This window comes from Gavia stellata, chromosome 11, assembly GCF_030936135.1.
Source record: "Gavia stellata isolate bGavSte3 chromosome 11, bGavSte3.hap2, whole genome shotgun sequence".
NCBI lineage: Eukaryota > Metazoa > Chordata > Aves > Gaviiformes > Gaviidae > Gavia > Gavia stellata.
In genome coordinates this window covers 28,851,573-28,869,993 of record NC_082604.1, presented here as the reverse complement: position 1 = coordinate 28,869,993, position 18,421 = coordinate 28,851,573, and the positions used below count along the sequence as shown (strand labels likewise).

The window sequence follows — 18,421 nt, the reverse complement described above, 5'->3', positions numbered from 1 at the left end:
AACTGAATTACTTAGGTGCTTTCCAGTCCCTTCATGCTGCCAGTAGAAGATTTGCAGGTTAGGACACTGAAACGATTGAAGAACATGTGGAACTTGTAGCCACAGGGTGTTGTGGAGGCCAAGAGTATGGATGGCTTTAAAAAGGGTTGGGCAAAATCCTGTGATAGGGATAACGATTGGGATAACACGGTGATCGGAAATCATAGAATCAAAGAATCATCGAATTGTTTAGGTTGGGAAAGACCTTTAAGATCATCAAGTCCAACCGTTAACCATTAACAGGAAGAAGCATCTGGTGTTAGAGGTCCCTGAAGCATCTATTGGTGATAGCAAAGAGGATGGTGCAGAGAGGGGCTTCACTCGCTATTTGTCTTCTACGTTCTCCTTAAGCATCTGCTACTGGTTGCTGTCAGAGGCAAGATGCTGGGCAGCTGGCTTTCGTCTGAGACCGTTGATCCACCCCGTCACAGCCTTCCCTACAGTTAACAGGCTTATGGGCTTCATAGGTTAGTACCAACACTGGTATTTTACACATGGGTTTTATTTCTCGTTTCATAATAGTATGTACAACAGGCTGCTGATAAAATTGTGATGTTTTCCATCTCCCTTCCCCACCCCCATTGCATTGCCCTTGTCAAAGACAATCAGAGCAGCAGGAGGCTGCGAGTGAGAAAGTGAGCTGCTGTGTATACGGAGAGTTAATAGATAGCAGAAAGAGAAGCCCAAAAGCAGAAATAAGCTTTTTGAAGAGGGCGACTGTTTTTTCACGTGCATTCCCCTTAGTGATTAAATGGACCAGGATACAGCCAGATGTGAAGCACTCAACAGAGCTGAAACAGTTTGCAAAAAGTAGTTTTGAATACTCAGCTTTTATTCAGTTTGCTGCTTTTTGTTTATCCACAAAAGTATCTGTGTTCAGCTTTGGGCCCCTCACTCCAAGAAGGACATTGAGGTGCTGGAGCGTGTCCAGAGAAGGGCGACGGAGCTGGTGAGGGGTCTGGAGCACAAGTCTGATGAGGAGCGGCTGAGGGAGCTGGGGGTGTTCAGTCTGGAGAGGAGGAGGCTGAGGGGAGACCTCATCGCTCTCTACAACTGCCTGAAAGGGGGTTGTGGGGAGGTGGGTGTTGGTCTCTTCTCCCAAGTGACAAGTGACAGGACAAGAGGGAATGGCCTCAAGTTGCGCCAGGGGAGGTTCAGGCTGGATATTAGGAAAAATGTCTTTCCTGAGAGAGTGGTGAAGCACTGGCAGAGGCTGCCCAGGGAGGTGGTGGAGTCACCATCCCTGGAGGTGTTCAAGGACCGTGTGGACGTGGCACTGCGGGACATGGTTTAGTGGGCATGGTGGGGTTGGGGTGGTGGTTGGACCTGATGATGATATTACAGGTCTTTTCCAACCTTAGTGATTCTGTGATTCTGTGATCTGGAGGGCTGCAAGGTGTTTACCAAGCTATTGATGAATTCTGGCTGGAATAACTTTGCACAGGACAAAAGTTTCTCCCTAGCCAACACTTACTATCTATTTTTTTTTTCCTGTCCATCAGCATCAGCCATTCTGTCAGGAAGCAGAAGCAACAGCAAGTGGCCAGTAGTATGCTCAGTGAAGTGAAAAGCATCAAGTAGTTTGTCCCCTAAAATTATCAGACGTGTTCAAGGTAGTTGCAGGTACCCTGCACTGGCCTCTAAGGAATTCTGCCACCCACCTATGCTCGTAGCACCCGAATGACTTTGGCTGGTGCAAGGAGATGAAGGCAGCTCCTGTGGCCCCTTCTTGCTGCTCCCCGTAGCAGGAAGAAAGGTGCTTCCAAATCTTTGGCCATTGCCCTGTGAAACATCTAACTTTGGCATAAACCCAGCGGGACACCTCGGTGGCACGTCAGTGAGCTCCGCCGGGGCTCAGGACTCAGCCCTGTTTTGGGGGAATATTCTCGGTGATGTGAAAAATACAATAAGTCAGAGGTTCGCAGCTAGGTTACAGACACGCATCTTTCAGAGTACCCAAGCCCCAGGCCTTGGGTATAGAATATGGGTTTGTCAGAGGTCTTGTGGCATTTTAGACACATATTTTACCTCTTTTATTAACGTAAGGCATCTGCCTGGTGCAGTGCCACCTGGACTAGTCTCTGGACCCCCAGCTGTGGAGCAGGAGTACTATGGAGCTCCTCTGAAGTCCTGTTTGTCCTACTGATGGAAATCTCGAACTGGCTGGGCCCAATTATCCTGAAGACATATCGTGCTGGATCCAGATCTGCAAGGCATATGGCGAAAACGCAGTGAACCCTATACTGTACAGCCTTCGGCGGAGAGCCAAAGTAACCGTCACAGTCCCATACACACATGGGACGTGTTTAGAAAGCACCTTTGATTCTTTGCAGTTTGGGTTGTAGTCGATGTTTTAAAGACATACCTTGTAGGTGTTAGTGGACAATGTGCTTCCACCATTTCTCTGATGCTGATGTTGGTCCTGACCACTTGCTGGTTGGGCAGTGGGATGCAGAGGGACTTCATCGAACCAGCGGCCACGGCAAGTTAGCTAAAGCATGGCCGGAATGAAAGGGACCCTGCTGTTTTGTTTCCTTCTGAATTCCTGATCTATTTTAGATTCACTTCTTCCCTTCAGAAAAGAAGAGCGGCCGTACTGGACTGCTGAGGAGCACTTATACAGCCCTGCCCATCCCTGCTGCGTGTGGTGATTGAACATCAGTAGCACTGACATTTGGAGAGCACTGAGGGTCTTAATGAAACTTAACAAGTCGAAGAAAATAAAACAGGCAGATTCCTACACTTTAAACCCAACCCAGAACTGTGAATGTTTCAGCAACAGGAATGAGACATCACTAAGGTCTAACAAAGAGAGCAGAATCGAGACAACGTAGAGGGGAAGAACATTCATGATCCATCAAATGGGAAAGCGGAGCCTGGCAGGCTGTGCGAGTGCGTGGCCAGGATTCGGCGCTGCCCTCGGTGTGGTGCTGGGCTGTCCGAAACCTGGCAGTGGCTTCTCCGTGTCAGAACTGAGGCAGAGTCATGGACAGCTGGAAAAACATACTCTGCTGTTGCCTAAACACCACCTGCATTGAAGCAAAGGATCTTCACACTTACGTTCTTCAAAGGAAAAACAGCACCACTTGCCACGAATGTTTTCCCTTGGGCTGGAAGCCCCAAATCACAACCAGGCAGGGACCTTTGGTTGCAGATCGGTTTTGCACCTTGTGTCACATGGCCGCCTACTGTTGTTGAGTCTTAAATAAAAGAGTCATTCCACCAAATACAGGTTTGTAGCCATTGACATGAGTGTTACGTGGTAATGCAAAGTTATCTTTTACAAAAAACACATAAAAACAAAGGACCCTCTCACAGACACATGTTTTCCATGAATAACTGCCAGTAACTAGGAAACAGGGCTTTTTTGCTCCTAACCTGGAGGCGTTGCGTCCCTTCTGTGATGATGCTTTTTTAGTGATCTTTAACCACGCACTGCACAGTGAAATCAGGGAAGAGGCAGCTGCTCAGCACCTCCCGGGGGGGGGTGACCATGGGCTGCAATGCCACCGACCTCAAAGAGCGATCTCCTCTGAGGCTTACTGCTACAAAAGCATTGCCCGGTTGGTAAGGAGCCCTCAGATCCCAGTTTCCTCATGCTTTATCTGCAAGACAGACAGAAACCTCATGTCCAGGTTTCCTGTTGAGGAGGAGCCAGAAGTGGAGGGCAGAGATCAGCGGGTAAAATTTGGCTCTTAAACAATAGCTATTGCTTAAACATATTGGTACTTCTGTCCTAAAAAAGCCAAGCGATTCCAGTGTGTACTAAAAGTTGCAGTTAATTAAATGTCAGGATTACCTTTGAATGCTTTATATCCACAGAAGATGGACGGGGCAGTTATATTAGAGTATCCGCATTTATAGAAGCAAATCAATCTACATCTTTTGATGGCCTGAGGTTGTCTGAAACCTGTCAGGGCTCCCTGGGGTCGGGGGGATCCCGCAGTGGGGCTGGGACTGGGACCAGGATGGGCTCTGACAGCATTGCTGGGGCAGGACGAAGGCCCCGGGCTGGGCAGGGGTCCTGGGCAGGGGCAGGGGTGGGGGTCCCAGGTGGGGCTGGCCAGGGACATCCAGGTCCTGACACGACCAACACAAACAATTTAGAAAGCTCCAGGTCATTTCAGTGAAGCAGTCAAATGAATCAAATCTGATTTTGCATCTTTCTTCGCCTAATTAGACAACAGGGAGATTTATGGTATAATTCAACCAACTTAATGTTTCTGTAATTTGACATCTAATTAATCAATGTCCAGTTCCTCTGCAGGTGCAATATAAATACTTCCTAACTGGTGTAGGCATGTTTCTATGAAAAAACCCAAACAAAACCCATAAAATTTGTTTATTTTGTGCTTCCTCCTACCATTTCAGCGTGAAAAGCTGGCTGGAGTACCATTGCTGCCCCAAAGCATGAGAAGCGACGTTGCAGGGTGGCCGGGTCCCACGGGTCCCATGGGGCAGCTGCTGAGCAAGGCAGCCCCGGTGCACATTGCTCAACGCACGGGCGATGCTCGATGCTGGTAGGAGTGAGAGAAGCAGCTTTTCTCACCGGAACACTCCTCGCTGCAAACCTGGTGTCTGAGGTTTGTTAGTGGGGAGGGAAGGGTTTGTGTTTCAGCTGGACACGTCCAGTGATTGTAGGAAGCTGTAAAGGTACCACTACGACGGGCAATGATCAGAGTAAAATTCTGGCCCTATTAGAGTTAATAGGAGTTTTGCATTTGACCTCAGTGGGGCCAAGGGTTTTACCCGAGGAGTATTAGTCATCAGTATCGAGATGAATTAGACGACTTGTCAACAAGAAGCAGGCAAGGTTATTCCCATGGGCTGCTGAGCTTGGAATCAGAAAAGCTGGAAAAATAATGTCCAGCTTATTCCATTTATACCCACAATACGTGCGATGCTTGTATGCAATACCTAAGCATTTATTGCCTGTTTTATTCTGTTCCTGTCAAACACGCTGGGGAACTCTTTGTTCAGGGAGGTGGGAGGGAATTGTAGGGTAAAATTTCCTTGGAAAACTTCCCAGAACTGGGCTCAGCTCTCATAAACAAGCCCTGGGAAGGCAGTTTCGGTGTACAGCCTAGGGTTCATATTTCTAGGAAATACTGTCAAGCAGAGCTACTAACAGGCCCATGGAAGCGCACACAGCTTGGAGAGTGTACAGCCCGGCCAGCCCAGCGGGCACGCTCCCGCAGCGCTTCCTTGGAAATTGTCGCTCCATTGGTTTTGAGAATGTGATCCACTTGAGACGTAGTAAACACAGCAAAAATGTCCAAAATTTTAATTTGAATTTTCAAGCACAGGCAGTTTAACGCTGGGGAGGAAACAACCATTTAATAAGGAGGTTTGTGGAAGACCACTGTTGTTTATCGTCTGACTCCAGAAGGTGTGATCCTGCCGTCCGGGCACAGAAATATCCGTTTGGGCAGTAAAAACTGACCAGCACAGCATAGGTGTCACGTGATCAGAAACAGCCGTTTGCACAAACTTCACAAGAAGGAATACAAGAATTTTTCAGGGAATAATAGAACAAACATATTTGAAACACAGAATGATTTGCTTGTGAGCAACAGAAAAATAGACAAAGTAGTTAAATTGTTAGAGAAATCAAGGATTACGTATCATTTGTCTGGCTAAATATCATTAATCTAAATATTTATCTCACAAACCTTTTACCGTGGAACTACCTCATTCTTCATAGTCCCCTGAGCTGTTGAAACCGGTGGTGGTACTCGTGTTGCAACTCAGGCTGGGCAGCAGGGCTAAGTGCCAGCGTAGGCTGCTCTTGTTCTACCCGCTGTCCCGCCTGCTCTCCCTGGCCAGGGCTGGATGCAGCAGAGATGAGCCAGGAGAAACCAGTCCTCGCTGCTGTCTCCCTGCAGCCACGGGCAGTCAAACCATGCAAGACACGAGTGGGAAATTGGAAGGGAAGAAGTCTGTAGTAACTGTATTTACTTATTCTGGAGAAGAAGGGGGGCAGCAGCAGAAGGGGTCCCGCACTTTGCACATCTCAGGTGCAGCGGCCGCCCCGAGGACTGCGCAGTCTGCTTGGCACGGCCGGCAAACAGGCGCTTGTGGGTCCCTGCTCCGACCCAGGCAGAGCACGGGTCAGTCCTCGCGATCAGATGGATGTCTCGATAACAGGACTCCTCACAGGGGCATGGGTCTGTACGGGAGAAACTCATCTCAGGCTCATGGAGATGCAAACAGCCATAACCAAAACAAGCACAGGAAGAAAGATGGTCGTGACAGCACAGTTTTGAAAGAAGGAGGGGGAAGAGATTTTGCTCATGAGAAAGTTTTCCGCAGCAGCTCATCACTAGCCACACTGCTTACGGAGAAGTCTACTCTGTTAGCTCTTCTCTTTGCTCTTCTCTTAGCAGTCATCACAAGAGTCAAAATGCATGCAGCTGCACCCATACAGCGTAGCAAGGCTCCAGGGGCTACGCAGTGCCGCAGCAGCGCTTCGCAGTTTGTTTTAGAAGCAGCTATGGTAGCTGCTGATACATTTTTGGCAATCCTCTTGCCCTGCTATAGATCGTAGAATAATTTATGCTGGCAGGGACCTCGGGAGGTCATCCAGTCCAACTCCCATTCACAGCAGGGCTTTGGTCCAGAAGATCTCCTGGGGATTACACTGGTCAGCACTTCAAGCAGCTGCAGACCGTTGCCATTGCACACAGCTGGAAGCAAGCTCATCCCGCCCCTGGACACCCCACTCTGCTCCGACTTCACCAGCTCCCACCCCGTGAGCGAGAGAGACGGTCCCCGCGTTGCGTTAGCCCACGGACGGGGCCCACGCTCCTGTCCTCTCCACAGAAGTGCTACGTGATGAGGCTGGTCTATAGCCCGCGAGGTGCGAGCCAGCTCTTCTGTGCCAAAACCATCGGGTTGTTCCCCTTTGTTGTCGTATCGTCAGATGGGTGAAGAAGTGATGCTGAAGTACCAGTTGCTCTTGAGTGTAATGTGAGGCCACACACTCGCCCAGACTTGGATTCCTCAAAGATACATGTGATGTGGCACAGAAATCATGGTGGACGTCAACTCTTCCAGGAAAAAGGGGATTATTGTCCTTACAGAAAAATGTTCATAGGAGCTGGAGCCAATATTTTGAAGAATTATGTTTCCTAGAGAAATTGTGCTGATCTGTAAAACTCGGTTTAGGTTTGGAAATTGCTTGGATTCGGGAGTGTTCAGGTCCAGATTTTGGTCTGGTTTTCTAGCTGTGGGCTCAGGTTTAGACCCTAAATCTCAGCCTGTCCCCCCAGTATGCAAAGTGGGCTGGAGGGTGTTGGTTTGGGCTGGGAGCTCTCCCCGTCGGCAGCCTGGGCTCTGGGCCACTTTGTGCCACGGCTCTGGGAGGCAATGCCTCGTGGTAACGGGGGGACCGGCTGGCTGAGCCCCAGCATCGCAGCCAGGACCCTCCCGAGCGTGCCTGCTTTCATGGACCCTGTGGAAATGGCACTGCTGCTGCCCCTGGGGAGCAGGAGGGAGCGCGGTACCTGATACACCAGGTGGGTTTAGTGTCCCATAGGGCCAGGGCTGGGACTTGTCCCTCTCTCCATAGGAGCGAGGCTCCTTTCCTCCACCGAACGCTGGCTGAGTAACAGGATTCTTCAGCAAAGGTGAACTCTCCCCCCCGCAGAGAGACAATGACATCTTTTGTACCGCAGGTTGTGCAAGACAGAAGGCAGATTGTTTCCTGGCAGAGAGGAGCGGACGCTCGGCAGAGTCCCGGCGCTGCAGCCGAGGAGGGCGTTTGCATCCCTTTTTCCGAGAGCGCTGCCACACACGCTCGCGTGCCCAGGGAGCCTCCACCGAGGCCGCCGGAGCTCTCGCGTCGTCTTTGCAGAGGGCTGGGGTGGTTCCTGCAAGGGACGAGCAAACAAACCAAGAAAAGGCAGCACAGCAGGAACTACCAACATGTTCCCTGTTCAGAGGGCAGCAGCTATTTAAATCTACAGTGCTTCGATACATGTTATTTTAAAAAGAACCAATAAAAACTATTTTTATATTTGCTCAAGACGAAAATCTGCAACAGTGGGATTTTTTATTTGTTTTTTAAAATCTTCCTGCTCTCATCATAACTAGATTGATGATTTCTGTGTTTCTCCTTTTAGGATGACTAGAATGAGTTGCCAGCTGAATTTCTCTTTTATTTTATTCCAAGTTTTAATTTAAGACAGGAGAAGTGTGGCTAAGCTTCTTATTCTATGCAATTATTTTTTGGCACAGAACCCGGGGTCTCTCTAACTACATAGCTATGCATTCCATATTGTTTCAATCATGTTGAGACTGAAAGGAAGGATGTAAAGCGACTGGTGACAGCCAAGTGCGATGACAAAGCCTTGAGACAGCAGGTGAAGCAGAGCTGCATTTGCCCCATACACGAGTCTCACACGCAGACCTGGAACTCACTTGACGGTGAAGTGGATGCTCAGCCCCAATTTGCACACCCCCGTACTCTGTCAGATAGGTGACAACATGTGTTTGTACATACGTACTCACGGATAAGAAGGTGCATTAAATTGATGATGTAATGCATAGGTGGCAGACTGAAACTTGGCATCAAGGTTAAGAAATGCAGACTATTTTGTCTGTAAAAAATGTTTTTAATGGCCAGCTTACTGTCTCATTGAACTCCAGTGACATGCCTTGGTGGATGGATTCAGTGTTTAGTAAAGGATGTAATTTTGGAACTTAAGACCGTAAATCCACAAGTTCACACCTATGAATTAACTTCATTCCCATTAGACTCAATGACATGTCTTGTGGGTAAAGAAAGGATTTATTGGTCTAGGTATTGAAAATTAAATGACTGAAATCTCCTTTCCTCGTCTGCCAGAGAGGCTGCGGAAATTTCCCATCATATGTCACAGAATCACAGAATCACAGAATCATTAAGGTTGGAAAAGACCTGTAAGATCAAGTCCAACCATATGTCTTTTCTTACCGTTGCACAGCTGCCTTTAAATCGAGGTTTGGCTCCGTGGCTTCATTTATATCCAGAGGTAGCAGAGGTGGCGGCAGTCCGCTCTGTAGACCTGCATTATTTGTATGGACATAATACACAATTTACCGTAGACTTCTTCCCTGCTGCTTACGTGCTGTGTGACACCCTGCAGCACAGGCTGTCTGCATCAAACCTGCTTCGTACTCTGTGCATGAACAAACCGATCAAACTGTCACGTATCACTGAGAAACCAGTAAATAAAGGGTCACAGATGAAAAGGGTGCACCTTCCCGAAAAAACCCGCTTCTGGTCTTCAGCATCAGCCTTGGATTTGACTTCATGTGTTTTAGACGCATGAAGTATAATAGAAGTAGTAAGTATTATAATATTGCATTATAGCACAAGGCACACATTGCCTGATTCCATGTAAATGACAGGGAGCAGGATGGAGCTCCGTACCGGGGAGCCGGACTCTGCCTGGCCGGGTGACCTACACAGATGTCCATAGACTTGCTTAGATAGACTGACCCCAGATATATTCAGTATTTTCTGTGACTAAATTTAGTTTTAACAAAGTTGTTCTGATTACTTTGCTACATGTTATAATCTAACACTCATTTCCACATTTTAGTTGTTACGAGAATTTTCAGGAATTTGAACATTTCCGCATCTCTCCGGCGGCAAGAGCATCAGGAAGTCTGGAGCTGGTTAAAGCATTGCATGGGCCATTGGCAGAGGTCTTCTCTTTCCCCCCTGACATCGTTAGCGTCAATACAAATTTATCTTTTAGGTCTACAAACCTATGGCCGGCTTTATAGCCCCCCCTGATTTTACAACATCCAGGAATGCTTCAGCAACCGCTTTGTTCTCAGCCGCTGGCTGCATGGTGTGATCTGTCGGCATTTCCTTCTCCAGTCAACATGGCGATGTTGGAAATAAAACATTGCCGTTCCAGACCAGGGCATGCTGACCTTCCAGGGCACGGGTGCCACGTCAGTTGTTCAACACGCGTTAGGAGCCCAGGCTGGAGCACTGGCCGAGACACGCTGTGGCCAGCACAGCAGGAGGTCCCTGGGGCTGGAGAAGGGCTCCAGCCCATCGGCGTTGGGAGGAACCAGGTCTCAGGAAATACTGGAGACCCTCAAGCAAAGCAAAACAAACATACATGAACTCCCGCAGGAGTCGGGGAAGGAGCGCGAGAGCATAAGGAAAGAATTACCAGTTTTGTTTCACTGTCTCAAAGAAGATTTAGGGAAAACGTGGAGAGTTGGAAAAGAAATTATTTGGGATTAGTCCAGCTGGTGCTTCGTGGCCGAGGAGGAAGAGGACAGCCGGGCCGCACAGGCCGGGGCATGGGGACTTCTCCGGGCTGGAGGGATGGTTTTGAAAGGTGGTATCAGGGCTATGGGTGGGCAGCGTGGTGGCATCCTGCCTTGGTGACATCATCCCTGCCACCAGAAGGTCACTGTCAGATCCTGGTCACCTCGGATTAATCCTACCCCCAACCAATTTTGAGCTTGTTTGCTTTTACTTCCCACCCTGCACTCACTGCACTCTGCCCATGGGTGAGCAGAGCCACAGCGCACAAGGTCTCAGCATCTTTCTGCCAGTTCCATGGTGCACCACTGTGCCCCGGGGCCTCCATAAACATCATCGTCGGGTCTGGGAAATGGTTAAAAATAATGAAAAAAGAGACCAGCAAAGAAACACAGACATCCCCACGAGTGCAGGCAACTAAAAAGGGGGACACAGAAATAGCAAACAGCCTGTCAAAGTTTAGCTTAACTTTTATTTCACTGCAAATGGAAATTCATTGCACTGGTACTGCCCCAAGGCCCACGGTGTTTCTCCCCAAAAGGTTTGATGGTGCTTTGATGGATCAGGTTGAGAAACATGTCTCTGGAGGTGTCAGCTCCGGCTGCTGCGAGGGACCGGGCAGCCCTTAGCTCTGGCCTGGCAGCAGAGCTCAGGCGCTCCTGTGGTACCATTGGCTGTGGATGTTGTCTACCTGGACTTTAGTAAAGCCTTCGACACTGTCTCCCACAGGATTCTCCTGCAGAAGCTGGAGAATTGTGGCTTAGACAGGCGCACTCTTCGCTGGGTAAAACACTGGCTGGACGGCCGAGCCCAGAGAGTCGTGGTGAATGGAGTCAAATCCAGCTGGCGGCCGCTCACAAGTGCAGTCCCCCAGGGCTCAGTTTTGGGGCCGGTCTTGTTTAATATATTCATCAATGATCTGGATGAGGGGATTGAGTGCCTCCTCAGCAAGTTTGTAGATGACACCAAGTTGGGCAGGAGTGTTGATCTGCTGGAGGGCAGGAGGGCTCTGCAGAGGGATCTGGACAGGCTGGATCGATGGGCTGAGGGCAATTGCATGAGGTTCAACAAGGCCAAGTGCCGGGTCCTGCACTTGGGTCACAACAACCCCATGCAACGCTACAGGCTTGGGGACGAGTGGCTGGAAAGCTGCCCTGCAGAAAAGGACCTGGGGGTGTTGGTCGACAGCCGGCTGAATATGAGCCGGCAGTGTGCCCAGGTGGCCAAGAAGGCCAACGCCATCCTGGCCTGTATCAGAAATGGTGTGGGCAGCAGGAGTAGGGAGGGGATCGTGCCCCTGTACTCGGCGCTGGTGAGGCCGCACCTCGAATGCTGTGTTCAGTTTTGGGCCCCTCACTCCAAGAAGGACACTGAGGTGCTGGAGCGTGTCCAGAGAAGGGCGACGGAGCTGGTGAGGGGTCTGGAGCACAAGTCTGATGAGGAGCGGCTGAGGGAGCTGGGGGTGTTCAGTCTGGAGAGGAGGAGGCTGAGGGGAGACCTCATCGCTCTCTACAACTACCTGAAAGGGGGTTGTGGGGAGGGGGGTGTTGGTCTCTTCTCCCAAGTGACGAGTGACAGGACAAGAGGAAACGGCCTCAAGTTGCGCCAGGGGAGGTTCAGGCTGGATATTAGGAAAAATGCCTTTCCTGAGAGAGCAGTGAAGCACTGGCAGAGGCTGCCCAGGGAGGTGGTGGAGTCACCATCCCTGGAGGTGTTCAAGGACCATGTGGACATGGCACTGCGGGACATGGTTTAGTGGGCATGGGGGGGTTGGGGTGGTGGTTGGACCTGATGATCTGACAGGTCTTTTCCAACCTTAGTGATTCTGTGATTCTGTGATAAAGAAACTAATTTTTTCTAATTCTAATTCAAGTAAATGCTCATTACCAAATGTTAGTGTCTTACCTGTCAACATAACGAATCACAGAGCTCTGGCGGCCGGAGAGACAAACACCAGCAACACTCAGTGCTTGCAACTTATCAAACTCCAAAGTTAAATATTTATATGGCATGCTACAGGACTCCAAGCTTCAGGCCATAAAACCCTGCTGAACAACCGCAGCAACACCCCCATCAAGGAACACCCCATCACCGAACCATCAAGTTAAATCACTCAGATCCCACCCCCTCCATAGCTCTTCCAGCACTTACTCAGCTGCGTGCCCGTCTTCCCCTCCCCGCACACGCCACAGCAAGGACAGGGGAAGGGAAGGGAGATGGCCTGCCCGTGGCTGGGCTCCCCGGAGGGGAGTTTTCCCAAAAGCAAGAGAAAAAAAGCGAAAGCCCCGTTTTCCCAAAGCGAGAGAATTTCAATGCAGGCGGAATAACATCTCTGAGCTGTCCTGGGCCCCACTTTCAGAGCCGCTGACCAGCAGCAGCCCCACTGAAATCAAGAGAGTTGGGAACGTGTAGGACGGTGGAAAAAATCAGGCTGTAAATTCAGAGGTATGCAGTCGTTCAACCTCACCCTGCCAGAAAACTGTGTCTGATATGAGATTTAGACCTCGTGATGATGGCTGAGAACAGGCTTGACTCAGCAGCACCAGCACTAGCTTTACTTTAGACTTTAATCCGAATTTATTTCCCAGGTCATTCCTCTTGCTCCCTGTTCCCCAAGTGCTTTTGATGACACAAAACATTGCCCACGGACTGTTTCTAATCACTCTTCAGTTTTCTTGGTAATTCATTAAACTCTTCGAGCAGACCCCTGGCAGGTCCCCGCCGTCACAGCCGCCCGAGCAGCGCTGCCAGCCTCACCAGCCCCTGCTGCCCTCCTGTCCGCAAAGCCAAAGCCAAAACTCACCCAACAAACACTACAGAAAGTCAACACGAGGATATTTCAGAAAGCAGATTATATTGCTGACTTTTTAATGTGCCATGCTCTGCAAGAAACTTTCAAAAATGCTGTGGAAGGTACGTATTACAGTTATTTTTTTTCTGGATTTTTTTTCCCCCTCTTAACGCCCTCTTTTTAGCAATAACTTTTTGCAAAAGACACATTTTTCTAGGTCGGAAAATTTCAGATCTTATTTCTACTCAGCCTTGAATGATCACTGAGTTCATTTCTCCACTTGCAGACTTCTCATTCATTTTTTCCCCTTTTTTCCTTTTTTGCTTTCAGTTTTTTCTACAGAACTTCCTCCATTTTGGAATAATTTGAGAGTGACAAAGAAAATCAAACAAACTGGGACTTTTCCAGTTTTGGAGAAATTTTGAAAAGTTACAGAACAGAGAGGACAATTAAAAAAAGGAAAATAAATTTTAAAAATTACATTCAGTTACAAAGGGGAGAAAAAGCAGGAGAAAGAAGGAAAATCAAAACAGTTAAATATTTAAAATTATTTTTCAGCAGTATTAAATCTTTAAAACTGCTCCATTTCAAACCTGAAAGCAGCAGCAAACTTGATTTTTTTTCCCCAGACATATAAACAGTAAAAGGATAAAGTACACTGAGATTAAATAAGAAAGAAAATTATCTTTTTACAGACAGAAAGCAACTGAGGAACGCAGAAAGTCCTTACATGCTCGAATGCTCTCAGCAGTGTCTACAGCCACCAAGACCTTGTGCATCTCAGAAGCAAAGGCTGAGGGGTTGGGGTCCAGGTTTGTTTCCAACCACGTCCCCCGGCTTGCAGGCCATGAGGCTGAAGAAAAACCTGCGTTTCGCACATGGACGTGGACACTGCTTCTACACCAGCAAATGTCCCAGTGCCAGGGAGCGCTCCCACATGGTGGCACTCCATCACCTGGTAGTATCATCGAGGCGTTAGACCTTTCAGGTTGCACAAAGCTCTCCCTGGCCCATGCCAACAGACAGTCTCCCCCATGGTTTTCCACGGCCCTATTTTGGAGGTAAAAGAGGTCCACGGTATGGCAGTGGGATGCTCCATGCCAGAGCGGTCCCAGACACATTTGGTTTGCTGGCATGGCCATGGAGGTGCCAGCAGCTCTACAGGTAGGTGGTGGCCTCTCGGCTCTCCCGCTCTCTAGCCTGCGCGACAGCGACGTTGATGCACTGAAGCCACTCCTCGGCGTTCTTCTCGTCTTTGGCCTTAAAAACATAGGTCTTGCTGTCGGTGAAGATCTCGAAGGCCCGGGGCAGGCTGCGGTCCCTGCGCTTCTTTGCCACCACTTTAACGCTCTGCACCTTGCTGAGCTCAATGGGGCACTCGTCAGGGTCGTCTTTCTGAAACGCAGGGAAGACAGACAGAACCAAGTTCATCTGGTAGAGCTTCCACCATCTTAATAAACAGTTGATGTCTCTAGAGGTGGGCTTGTAAACATTGCTCATGCGGGTAAACATACTGATGGGGACTTCCCAAAAGAGCCCTAGGGGAGTTGGAAACCCCCCTCCCATGCAGTGCCACGCTCACCTACTGAACACCTTCAGGTTTCATAGGCTGTCATGGTCTACTGCACCCAATGGCCAAGGGTCCACAGTGACGCCCACGAGCTCTGCCCCCCCCCCCCCCCCCCCCAGCATCTGCACTTTTTAGTTCCAGCTTCAGCTATTAACATGGGCTTGGATTTTCCTTTCTCTGGCTTTTAATAATGGTGATCTTTGTTAACAGAACCACACACAACTCATGCTGATGGCAAATGCTTCCTGGGTACAAAAATCAGCCAGTCCTCGGGGACTGAAGAAAGCTCTGTTGTCTAAAGCAGTGATAAGTTGTTCCCCTTCTCCACCCGAAAATGGAAGCAGCAACTCCTTTTGTTGGTGTTGAAAACAGAATGGATACCTTGAGTCTGACCCAGAAACGTGAGGGTAATCATGGCATTTCTCAGTGGTGAATGGAGGATACGGGATGGCTCACTTGCAATTTTGTTTGAAAATGTATAAAGTTGGTACATCTAGGAAATCTTAGTGTCATTGTGAGAAATACAATGCAGGGAGTATAACAGATAGTTGTACAAAGTCATGGAAGTTTCCTGTGGGAGAAGAGATTCGTGAGCTCATAAAACATGTACGAATTGGGTCTCCAGGTGAGAAGTTTAAGCCCAAGGCCCTGATTCCTCAAGAATATTTATGTTTCTCCTCTTGAGCTTCTTGTACTTTTACCAAGAGGACTAAGGCAGATTTTCCAACAGCTTTCTGCTCCTATGGTACTGGAAAGGTCTGGACTGATCTGAGTGAGAATTAGTGGTTAATTATCCTGCAGAAGCTGAGCACGACTCGGGAGAGGCTGCGGTGTGAGAACTGCTGTCTCCAGAGCTGCTCTGCCTGCCCCAGCTTCGTCTGCTCCCCCAGCAGGCCAGGTCTGAAATGCAGGACCAGAACTGGGCAGGGAGACTTCTCCCGCAATAATGTCTCAGTCCTTCTGGGAACGAACCAGGAACATTTTACTGTTCTAAGGAAAAGCTCATCTGAAAAGACCGTCCAAAAGAAGTCTCAAGCCCAATGGCTGTGATTCCTCTCTGGGATTTGATAGTCCCCTACCATTACCACCGCTCTGCCATTTTTCCACATCCATAATGAATACCCAGGATGAGTTTCCCAACTTTTGGAGCTCTTCTCTGTTGCATACATACGTATTATTGGCAGTCAAGTTCTCCTACATTCCTGAAGTGCCATAATCCACGGGCAATCCCTTCCTTTCTGACTCAAACCAACATTGAAGTCCATCCCTTGACCGGAGCATCTCTCCAGCAAGAGAGGCTGTCACAAAGCCCTGGGCAGGGTCAGCAGCTGCGTGAGCAGACAGACCCCTCCGGGACACAGGAGGACCCTGGGCTGCGAACGGCAGCGACAGCGCAGAACCGTCATCTCCCCAGCGCATCTCCATCCCTTGGCGTTGCTGCTGCACCTTCTGGGATGGGGCATTTATTTGTCTGTCTCATTCATTTTTTATCAGGGAACCCATTTCAGACCTCAGAAGTTTTCTTTAAATGGATAATTCCCCCCTAAAATGTTCAGTTCTGACCAAATGACTTTCCATGAACAATGAAGTTCCTCTCCAACTTCACATGGGAACAAACATTTCCAGAGCCATCATCAATTCCCCATGCATGCCCACAGGACCACAGGGGTGGCCCACCCTCCCCTGCTTCCACAAACACTGATTAAGGCTTTTTCAACAGTATTAAGCTGGCTCTGCACTGAAATCTCACCTGGGATAAACATAATGAAAATTTTATCACAGAAAACGCAAAGCAACGATAGACTCGAGAACCAAAACTTTGCACCCCATGAGCCAGACCCTGAGACTTCGAAGCCTGTCTAGCAAAAATGATATATTCCCTTCATTACCACACAGCGTTTGACCTCAAGTCGCTAAAGAAAGTTGATTGTACCCTAGGCACATTTCTGTGGAAGGATTTTACCACAGTTTTCCAGGAGTTTAGGATGTGGCTCTTTTTCAGACCTCTTATATTTTGCTTTTCTCCTGCCTCCCCTTTACCCACTGGCCATACAGTTGCTTACACAGAGCGAATATTGTCCACACGGTTCCTCTGACGAAGGGAAGGTTCATGGTGGGGCACAGCCAGCTGGACATCTCACAATACCTCCTCTGTGTGAGGTTTGTGTTTTTAAGTGAGCAGCGTGTGAAGTCCAAACACCCACGCAGCACCCAGCCCTGCTCCACAACGCCAGAGACGATGGGGCAGAGCTGTCACGCTCAGCCAGGCAAGTACCGTCTGGCCTCGAAGACTGAAACAAGCACCAGATGCAGCTGGGCAGGAGCCTCTACCACCGCTTTGGTCGGCCACAGCCTAGTATCACACGATAAAAAACGAATGCAGATGTAACCCTGCATCTTGCCATGCTTTCGGCACCGGTACCCAGCCAGCAAGGTGCAGGGCTGGTCCTCCCGACGGGTGCCGGAGGTGCGCAGGAGCGGACCTCCTGTGGGATCTGAAAGTCACACTTTTGTTGTCCAAACCACTTCTGTGAGGCTTCGTACCTCCAGCCCTGCTTAAAGGGCTTAAAATTTTCTCTTTGGTGTCTGCAATAGTCAGCCCAGGGCACGTGTGCAACCTAAACTGGGGGGCTCAGGGTTGCTCCAGGCTGCACCCCGAGCAATGGTTCACGGCAAGTCTTGACTCTCGAATTTTGGCCAAAACTGTAGAAGTGACAGGATATAATGCACCAGCTTGAAAGACTGATTACCCAGGTGCAATAACCCCGCTTCTGTCCCTGGGGAGCTGGGTGCCAGCCTGCTACACTGACAAACCATTCCAGGTAGGTATTTGTGTTCAACTTTAAACAAAGCAACGAAGCCTTGAGTTTGCCAGTTGAAAAGGGAAAGTTAATCTATACGAATTGCGCTGTTGAGCAAAATCTGCTGTTCAATAATCTAATCTGCCAGCTTCACCCGCCTGCGACACATTGTACGTTCCCCACATGAACAAGGGGAGAACTGAGAATGAAAATCTATAAGGAGGCGATTGCATCCCAGGAGTAACCAAGGTATTCTGATGTGCCTTATGCCTGGCTTGTCTGGAGAGCTAATTAAAGCCATTCCGTTAAATACATTTCTATAAGCCAATCGACTTGCTAAAAAATGACAATTATTCCGATACTTTTTCAAAAGTGAGCGTCAGCCAGTACTGAGCTGTAGCTATGGTACATGCATGGATTAAACTGTCTTCAGAATCTCAACCAAAACACCAGAAAAAGTCACTAGAAAGTAAGGATAAGGCAGTTTCCCGGACCACTTGCTTTCAGAAGGGTTGTATTGTCCCACGAAAGGCACATCTTCCTCCTCGGCAGGACACCCTGTTGTATTTCCTATAGCAAGGGGCTCAGGAAGCCATTTAAGCAGCTTAAAGAGCTTTACTAGGTTTCTATAAAAATAAAGACTATTTACCAGAAATATTAAGGTTTGGCTATAGTTGGAAGATGCTGCTATTTTTGGATTATCTAGGATAGAGCTCTTGTAACAAAAATAAATAGACTGTTTTGTGCAATGTTTGATAATTCTCATTGCGAAAAGCTGAAGAAAATTAGCTTCTAATAACTGAGGAGTAATAAATAATGAGGACTGGATTCAATTACCTGCTCTTCCATGCCCTGGGACAGACTTGTCTCTGAGCCCTATCAGTATAACTTTCAAACAATTTCACAGACATTTCAGCAGAATTTCCCTGAATTTAGATGAGCGTAGA

The 18,421-nt window shown here is 48.7% G+C and overlaps 1 protein-coding gene across 2 annotated transcripts in view; it reads right to left on the bottom strand.

The window, feature by feature from the left end:
* Nucleotides 1–14,261: 14,261 nt before the first annotated feature.
* VEPH1 (ventricular zone expressed PH domain containing 1) overlaps nt 14,262–18,421 on the bottom strand; it is an 82,003-nt gene continuing 77,843 nt past the window's right edge. For both annotated transcript variants that reach the window (XM_059822891.1, XM_059822892.1), the window contains one exon: nt 14,262–14,498. In XM_059822891.1, coding sequence (XP_059678874.1) covers nt 14,262–14,498 — 237 coding nt within the window. The remainder of the gene's footprint in view (nt 14,499–18,421) is intronic.